At 39.6% G+C, this 10210-nt stretch overlaps 1 protein-coding gene across 1 annotated transcript; it reads right to left on the bottom strand.

The window, feature by feature from the left end:
- Positions 1-633: 633 nt before the first annotated feature.
- On the bottom strand, positions 634-2910 carry LOC311489924 (CD48 antigen-like; the record flags this gene model as incomplete). Its single annotated transcript, XM_084547234.1, has 3 exons — positions 634-926; positions 1011-1316; positions 2853-2910. The coding sequence occupies 3 exons, from the start codon at positions 2908-2910 to the stop codon at positions 634-636; spliced, it is 657 nt and encodes a 218-aa protein (XP_084403360.1).
- Positions 2911-10210: the final 7300 nt, after the last annotated feature.

The raw sequence follows: 10210 nt of genomic DNA, 5'->3' as shown, positions 1-10210 counted from the left end.
TCTTATGATGATAACAACATGCAGCAACTATAAGGCCAACAACAACAACAACTATCACAGGAGAGACATTGGCAATAATATGGAGGTGGTTGGTTTCAGAGTCTGTACAGAAATACATAAAAACAGATTAGAAAATGATGCCTGGTTTCAGTCACTCAACATTGTTTAGGGTGTACTAGTGTAGCATCGTGTCTTGGAGGATTAAACCTTTAACCAACTATGTCCTAGAAATTACATTTAAACAGTAAACTGTTTTCCCAGTTACTCTGTGGTGATGAACAGAAACATAGATCTTTTGTCCAGAGGTGAACAGTTTAAGTCTGTACTCACTACAAGTGGGTATTATATTACAAGACTGAATATTTTTGGAGAAAACCCAAACAAAACACAGTGACAGTGGACAATTTACTGATAGGTTCTGTGTCTAAATGTCTTGACAGATACCTTTATATAAATTTAAAATGAGTTTAATATAAATTTTAATTTTTAGGAGACAAAATTAGAGAACACATGTCTTTTTTGCATCTCAGTTCCTCAATTAAACCCTAATAAGAACAAAGTGTAAAAGTGTAAAACGACTAACCTTCCCAAGCATACTATAAAACCAGTTATTAAATTAATTTAGTTATTCAGTCAATTACCAGCATGTAGGGAACAGAAATCCTGAATCTTTGTGGTATTCTTAGTCCAGCTGACTTGGTTGCTATGGTTACAGATGATTGTGTCATTCAACAGGTGGACATGGAGGGAAGCTCCAGAGTTGGTGACCTTTGATTGCTCTCCTCCCTCCTGAGAGCAGGTTTTGGTGTCACATCTGAAAGTGCTGCTGATGTCTGAGTCCTCTGTGCTGCAGGTCACAGTGAGGTTACAGGAGTCTGAGCTGATGGGCACAGAGTCTGGATTCAGATCAACTGGAGACACTGGATCTGATGGAGGAAAGTAGGTGGAGGAGGTTTAGAAACATGACAGCAGATGTTCTCTGTCAGTGTCTGAAATGTTAAGAAACCTACCTTGAACTGTGACCATGTATTCAGCTATTATTTGTTGTTGATCTCCTGTCACTTGTGCTGCATAAACTCCACTGTCTGCATCTTGTAGATTCTTCAATTTCACTGAATAGTTTTCCACAGAGAACTCAACCCTTCCAGTGTAACCTTCATAGACTGTTTGTCCTCCACCAGGTGAATATCCTACTAAAACTTTGCTTGTATTAAATTTCCAGACAAGAAGTAAAAATTCCTTTGGATCATTATCCATGACTTCCAGAAGTACATCATCTCCTCTCTTCACAAACAGAGGAGTCACAGCACTGGACCCTGTAAAACAATAGATACATAATAATCAAATTAAAGATCAATCAATCAATCTCATTTTTATTTGAAAATGTCTTTACTTGCTTTGACTCAGTGTGTATTTATGAGAAGTGACAGTGAAATGAAGAGGTCAGTAAAAGTCTTTATATAATGAGTCTTTTCCATCTGTCCATTCTTTCTCTTCTGAAAACCTCTGGACTTTCTACAGTCTTCTTCTCTATATGTGAATCTTTCACTTCTTCTTTCTACAAGTCACCACGGGGGGAAAAAACTGATGCAATTTAATGACAACATTTTCTTTATAGAGTTTTGTCAGTTTATTTTTTTTAGCTGAAATAGTTCAGTGAAAAGCTCTTCAGCATCAACAACCACTGATGTGTCTGGTGCTTTTATTTTCTTCCTTTTCGTTTCCCCATTTGTTACAATAGAGCTCACAGACATATGACTCATCTTTAAATTATGTGTCAGCCACAAAGAAACATGCAAAGAAACAGTATCCATGTCAGTTTGTCCAAGATCTACTTTACAGCAGACATGTGAGTACTGCACATATGGTTGGCTCATTACATTGTATAGCCTAGTTAATTACGACACTGTTATACCACGACATACTGAGGATAGGGAAAAGAAATTAAAAAAGGAAGTTGTTTAAAAATAAATACAAATAGAAGAGCATGGTTCATCTGTATGTCTCAGGTTTGTATGGCTAAAATCTCTAAGAACATTGTAGACTGGCTTAAATTAATTGAGTTTCCGTTTTTAACTGCCATAGAAATGTACACACACACGTATGCTGTCTACATGTCCAGGTTGAATGTCCTAGAAACACGGGAGCTAATGAAAGTCGAAAATAAACAATTGTTTTGGTTTAAAGGAATTTGTCCTTTATTAGATGAATATGCTAATACATTATATTCAAGCACAGTTCACCCCCCAAAAAATAAATATAAAATAGTTTTAAACTCTTATTTTGAGGAAGTTCAGTCAAGCAGAGACCGCCTGACGGGATGTTAAAGATATCATGCCTGAAAGATTGGACATGTTTTACTGATCCCACTAAAAATTACGATCTATGTAGCTAAAACCTACGTATTATTTAAGGCGTACAGTAGTACTGCCACAAAGTCTCAGCTTTAATAAACAACAGGAGGTAATCAGGAGATGAATTGACAATGGTTATAAAGTTCTAACTTTAACTTTGTGAAGTTCATGAAAAACCAGATTTGTTGTGGCGCAATTATATGGAAGAAAACCAAAGTTATGACAGTTTACATTCTGAAATCGAGTCAAATTTACCCGAAGACAACAGGAGGGTTAAATTCTTAGACAAGCCTAACTCCGACAGAAACATGTCTCCTCTCTCTATGGACATATAGCACTTTAATATCTATCAACATTTCCTGTGCCTTCTTCATCCTCTGCACAGATCCTGTTTTTTTCCAATACTGTCTATCATTTACGAAGACATTTCAGAGCTATAGTATGAAAAGCAGATTTTAAAATTAAACATCAACTATTAGTACAAAAATAAGATTTTACCTTGAATTTGACTTGAATACAGCACAAAAACAGCCAATAAGAAGAATATATGTGCCATTTCAAGACATGTGATCCAGTTTAAGGAAGTGTGCGAGCCAGTTCATGAGAGTGAATGAAAAAAATGTAGCTTCCTGTTTAATTATATCCTACAGGAGTTACAGTCAGTGAGAGCAGGGGCGTTTTAGCTTTGTGGGGACCCTATGCAAGATGCTGTTTGTTAAAGTACAACGGCGAGATGATCCACTATTACGCTTCACAATCAAAACAGGCTACAGTCATGATAAGCTCATAAGTTAAACTCATAAAAAAATTATAATACATGGAAAACAACAATCCTTTATACGTCAAGTAAAAGAGATATATAGATAGATAATTTATTTATCCTGAGAGAAATTCAGTGTACAGTAGCTTCAGAAGAAGCTAAATAAATATATATATACACACACACACTGCCTGGCTTTAGTTTTGATTACGGCACACATTCACTGTGGCATTGTTTCAAAATAGTCATGAGTTTCGAAAGTGTCACGAGATTTATTTCCATCCAGTGTTGCATTCATTTTTTCACCAAGATCTTGTATTGATGATGGGAGAGTCTGACCACTGCACAAAGCCTTCTCCAGCACATCCCAAAGATTCTCAATGGGGTTGTTCCCCCCCACCAGGTCGAGGGGTTGAAGGACATAACATAAAAAAAAAACAAAAAAAAAAACATGAGGAATGCGACGTGCAAACAAAGTGAACCTTTTATTTACACCACAACACAACTTGTGACAAGTGAATTATATACAAGTCTATATACACTACTCACCATAAGTTAGGGATATTGTTTTTTACATGAGTGCTTTTCCTATTTGGTCTGAATTTTAATGAAATAAGTAAAAGTTCCCTTTGATATTACTGATAATGAATGAGAAGAAACACCATTTTCATTATTTTAATATTTATTACCCCAAAAATTTAGACAGTAACAAGGATAGCCCCAAATAACAAAAATTGACAATGTCAGTAGCGGATGTTTCCGTTTGCCGCAATGACAGCTTGACACCGACGTCTCATGCTCCTCACTAGCCTCATGATGTTGTTCTGAGGCAATGCGTTCCACTCTACCACAAGTGCTACACGCAGTTCTGCCAGGTCACGTGGGGGTGGGGTACGATCATCCAGTCTCTGCTTCAGCTGGTCCCAGATGTGCTCTATGGGGTTCAGGTCAGGGGACATTGCTGGCCATACCACATGAGGCACTCTGACTTCCTGAAGTCGAGCTGTGACAATTCTGGCACGATGTGGTGGAGCATTATCATCCATGAACAGAAAGTTGGGGGTGTGCTGACGAAATTGGGGGATGGATGTGCAGTGACTGAGCCATCTACAATAACCAAATCTGTTCTGCGCTGACTGGTGATGCCTGCCCAGACTGTTGCACCTCCTCCACCAAAGCGAACCCTGGGGACCATGTTGACCTCGGCGTATCGCTCACCTCGCCTTCTCCAGCAACGCTGACGACCATCATTTCTGTGCAAGGTGACCCGACACTCATCAGTGAACAGGACGGTAGACCACTGCTGCATTGTCCAGGTCACATGATCTTGTGCCCACGGCAAACGTTCACGGCGGTGTCTTGGTGTCAGTGGAATCACCTGCAACGGTCGTCTGGCATTCAAGCCAAAGCGGTGGAGTCGGTTGTGAATGGTTTGTCTGGAAACCCTAGTACCCCTCACATCTCATAAACGGGCCTGCAGCTGTGTGGCAGTTGCATAACGATGTCTGAGTGCATAGGTCCTTAGGTACTGGTCATCGTTGCGGTCTGTCACTCGTGGGGCTCCACTCCTGGGTCTGTCACAAACTCTGCCAGTAGTTCTGTGTCTTGATGGAAGTCTGCTGATGACACTTTGAGACACACCAAGTTCACGAGCAACATCTGACTGCCTGCCACCGACCCGAAGGCGCGCTATGGCCAGGTGGCGCTGCTCGTCCATTAAGTGACGTCGTGTGTTCATGGCTGTTTCAATGATGAACTTGGAATGACTTACTGACAATACCAGCTTTTTATACCCACAGAATGTTGAAATTGATGCCACACTGAAAAGGGTTGTCTTTTAGTATTTTTTGGTATTGGCCCCAATATGTAAGGCACACTGTACACAGTGAGACCATTACGTGGAAAACACAAAATGAGGTGTGTCTATCACCCCAATACAATTGCCTCCCTATCCCAAAAATCTCTGAAGTGAAACAAACACTGTATGTATGACATCCACTGAGTCTCTCACAATATCCCTAACTTATTGTGAGTAGTGTAAATGTTGATAAGAGGAACAGCAATGATACCAGCTTCTTTATTTGGATTAATAAATGTAGCAGGAGAGACTGAACTAAACAGTAATCCATATCATTTCTTTAGTTTCTGTATTATGAAACCTGAAAGAGTATGTTGTCTTATCAGAGCAGTATGAAAGAAGACAGTACCTTTTCAGAGCGTGAGAGTCTTCCTTTGTATGTATGACCTAAAACGAGGAAAAGATTCAGAAGAACAGAAGATGAAGGAAAGTGACAGTAACTGTTCATTCATGTTTACGTTCAAATAAACTGATCAAGACTGAAAAAAGTTCAAGTGCCAATACTTAATAATGTTATGAAGGAGGCATATAAAGGTTTTTATTTTAAGTGAATTGATTTAAATAGACACTTCTCACTTCTCTCTGCAAACGATAACTCAGCGTCCTGTTCCTGTTCTGAGAAAATAAAATGCACCAACTAAAAATCTTCAGTACTCAGTCTTACAAGTCAATGTCACAATATATGTATATAAAATTAAGCAAAATGTCAACACACACCTTTAATTAAACATATTTCACATTACTGGTTTATTAAAGATTGATTGATTATAACAAAGTGAAGTTTTCTGAATACATGTACAACCATGAAGAAATATCTGAGGCTGCTTGAGGTTATTTTGAGACATGGACAGATGGAGCAAAGAATCAAAGATGGAACAAGAGGGGAGAGAGAGAAATAACATGGAAAAAAGTCTCCTTTTTTCAGTAGAGACTGTGCAGAGGTGTAAAGAAATGTAAAGAGTTCTCTGTCATGGGGCTAAATGTGACAAGAGTTATTAATATACTGTAGAAAGAGGTTTGCCTCTTTGATTTTCAAGTAAAGCTTTGAACACATTGAATAGTTGTCAGCAGGAACAAGACAAAACGTTCCGTCCCCTTGCAGCCCCTCTGCTGTCCTTGCAGTGGCAGTGCAAGTGTCTTTAGGTGGTACATGAGCTTGATTTCCTCAACCAGACACATCTGAAAAGGTGTCACATGGTTAAATATGAAGGATGAAGAGCAAACATGTAAGACAAAATATTGACATTAAAAAGTATGCTGTATATTGAGTTAGAATTTTATTTTTCATTATTATGTATCCACTGTTTTACAGGGTCCAGTGCTGTGACTCCTGTGTTTGTGAAGAGAGGAGATGATGTACTTCTGGAAGTCATGGATAATGATCCAAAGGAATTTGACTTTCTTGTCTGGAAATTTAATATAAGCAAACCTTTAGTTAGATATTCACCTGGTGGAAAACCAAGAGTCTCTGAACGTTACACTGGAAGGGTTGAGTTCTCTGTGGAAAATTACTCAGTGAAATTGAAGAATCTACAAGATGCAGACAGTGGAGTTTATACAGCACGAATGACAGGGGATAAAGACCAAACAATAGCTGAATACGACGTCACAGTTCAAGGTAGGTTTCTTAACATTTCAGACACCGACAGAGAACATCTGCTGTCATGTTTCTAAACCTCCTCCACCTACTTTCCTCCATCAGATCCAGTGTCTCCAGTTGATCTGAATCCAGACTCTGTGTCCAACAGCTCAGACTCCTGTAACCTCACTGTGACCTGCAGCACAGAGGACTCAGACATCAGCAGCACTTTCAGATGTGACACCAAAACCTGCTCTCAGGAGGGAGGAGAGCAATCAAAGGTCACCAACTCTGGAGCTTCCCTCCGTGTCCACCTGTTGAATGAAACAATCATCTGTAACCATAGCAACCAAGTCAGCTGGACTCAGAATAAGACAAAGATTCTGGATTTCTGTACCGTACACACCAGTAAGGCTGAAAAACACAACATTTGTTGACAATACTGCACAGGCTCATTTTTTATATAGTGTGTGTATTGTATGTTCAATGTATGTTACTGCTACTGGATGCTTGAATTTCCCTCGGGATCCATAAAGTATCTATCTATCTATCTATCTATCTATCTATCTATCTATCAGGCTGCAATTAATGTTTGACATGTTGTTGGTATTATTGAATTCAGAACATGCATACATACAGAACAACCCTGTTTTTCTACTGCAGGTATCTCCATCTGTTTGGTGAAGACAATTGTCCTTTCCGTCAGTCTGATGATCATGGTGTCCGCAGTCATCAGTGTCCACCTCATGGAGAAGGTCAGGAAGTAGAAATAGTTCACCAAATGCAACATATTGCATGTTAGAGCAGACCACTAACAGGAAAAGTGAATCACATTGACCATCTTGGGACAATACAATGTTCTGCTGGGAAGCTTTTGGACCTGGCATTCATTGATGTGGATGTTACTTAGACATGTAGCACCCACCTAGACCAGACCAGGCACCCCCCACCCCAAAGCAATGACACTCCTTGATGGCAGCAGCCATCCCCAGCAGGATGCAGCCTGACACAGACACACACACAAAAACGCTTTAGGAACATCTAAAAAAACAGAACAAGGTGTTGACCTGGCCTCCAGATTCACTAGATGCCAAACTGATCAAGTAACTGTGGGATGATCCACAGAGGCCCCTCCCCTCAACCCATAGGACACAAAGGCCCCCACTAACAACATCCTGTTGCCAGGCACCACAGGACACCCTCAGAAGGCCCATTTCCATTCTCTGATGAGTCATGTTTGTTTTGGAGTCACAAGGGAGACCTACACAATAATAGGAATACTAATGTTGTGCCTGATCAGTGTAAATCACTCTCTGATTAATAAAATGGTGCAGTGTGTTTCCACTTGCAGCATAAATGAGCAGTGTTCATTTCTAATTTGAATGGGTGTGTTTCTTTTTTTGTAATGTGTGTTAAAAGCATGTGTACGGAATGTAGCTGGACAAACAGAAGAGATAAGAGATAAGATAATCATTCAAAAGTTCCTGTAAAAGTTCACCATGACACTTGGTGTGGCAGTGAATGTGGCTTGAATATGTGCATGACAACAATGTGAAACTCTAACTTCAACCGTAAGCTGTGACCTGTTGTAACTTGTGGTTCACACCATTGCAGTATGCAGTCAACAAGGCAAGAGGCTTTGTCCCACGGAACTGATGCTCTGCATTGAGAAGTGTCTAATTAAATTTTACTGAAGTGGTGTTAGTCAAGCAAATATTCAAGTTTCTCTATTTTATAAATAAAATAAATAACTGTTAACAAAAGTACGTAATGTCAGCCAGAAGGAGTTTTGTTCAGTAAGCTGACGCAAACTGAAACTTCACACTTCTTACTCTAACTCAGCTTCCTGATCTTGAAAGTTTTCCAGTTCTCAAAAAACTGTTTGTGCAATAGGGGTTGTACCGTCTAGTCAACTTTACTGCTGTGCCATGATGCTTTAAGCAGGAATTTATTTTCATTTTATTTTCGCAGCTACTCTGAAGTACTATATAACATAGGCTAAACTCGTCTGCAACGCACAGTATTGATAAGCTCATGTATTTATGTTCAGTTCTGTTGACATTGTTGCTGTGGTTGTAGAGTGTTTTTTTGTAAGAAGTGTTAGGCTGACGGTGTTTATGGTGTTGGCGTGGTCGTCCGACAGTAGTTTGTGTTCAAGCTTCAATAAAGTTGCAGAAAAGACTCCATAGCTTCTTTTTCTGTGATCTATTCAGGTCAAGAATATTAGATTTCATTGTTGCTAAGCATTACTTTCTCCTGTGTTTTTACACTGCCTGGCCAAAAAAAGAAGCAAACAGGTACGAGCCTCCTAATGCATGACAATCCATAAACATTTAAGGAGATTTTAGAAACTACTGAAATTGGGTTAAGAACTGTCCAACGCATTATTATAAACTGGAAGAATAGATTGGAAGAAACCATTGTCTTCGAGGAAGAAATGTGGTCAGAAAAAAAATCCCGACTGATCGTGATCTGTGATCACTTAAACATTTGGTGAAATCAAATCGAAGAAAAACAACAGTAGAACTCAGGGCTTTGTTTAATAGAGAAAGTAAGAGCATACGTACAACGAGAAGGGAACTCAAGGGATTGGGACTGAACAGCTGTGTAGCCTTAAAGGGGAACTACTGTTTTTCACAACCATTTACTCATCCATATAACTTTTGTGTAATTCATATTCCTTCAGGAGATAATTAGATCAGCGTATATCCATACTGTGGTAGTGACTGGGGCACCGAAACGCGGCCTCTAAATATTGCATTATTTGCTGCAGAATTCATTCATTTCACTAATATTTTGTTATACGCTAGTGCTATTCCCTGTTGAGTCCGGAGTTCCCTGTTATTATCATCTGGGGTCTGTAGATTGACCTACAGACCCCGGATGATGTCTTCTGACCTGGATGATGTTGTCTCTGACCACCGTGCGCACGCGCAACGGACGATTTGTTTATAATAATAATAAATAATAATAATACATTTTATTTATAGGCGCCTTCCACGACACTCAAGGTCACCGTACAAACTGTTTAAAATAAAACACAATTCAATACACGAAATAGTTAAAATAAAACACAATTAAAGTACACACAAGCATAATATAGAACATATAGTTACATACAAATGACAGATAGAATGGGAGATAGAAGTGAGACTATGGAATGGAGTAGGCCTGTCTGAATAAATAAGTTTTGAGCTGAGATTTGAAGGTGGTGACTGAGTCTGAATTTTTTAAGTGTTCCGGGAGGGCGTTCCACAGGCAGGGGGCTGAATGGGAGAAAGCTCTGAACCCCATGGTGGTCAAGAGAGCAGGTGGGATGGTGAGTTGTTGTGATGAGGATGACCTAAGAGTGCGGGCAGGAATGTTTATGTGGAGCAGGTTAGTGAGGTAGTGAGGGGCGAGGTTGTTTAATGCCTTGAAGGTGAGAAGTAGGACTTTGTAGATGATACGGAATTTGACAAGAAGAAAGTGGAGTTGCTGCAGGACCGGTGTTATGTGACTCATGGAGGGGGTTCTAGTGATGATTCGTGCGGCGTAGTTTTGAACCAGTTGTAGCTTATGGATGGATTTGTCAGGTAAACCAAATAAAAGGGAGTTACAATAGTCCAGACGGGACATGACCAGGCTATGGACAAGAGTGGCAGTATTTTCAGGTGAGA

The sequence above is a fragment of the Chelon labrosus genome (assembly GCF_963514085.1).
Source record: "Chelon labrosus genome assembly, chromosome: 6".
Taxonomy (NCBI): Eukaryota; Metazoa; Chordata; class Actinopteri; order Mugiliformes; family Mugilidae; genus Chelon; species Chelon labrosus.
This window is presented reverse-complemented; position numbering and strand designations above follow the sequence as displayed.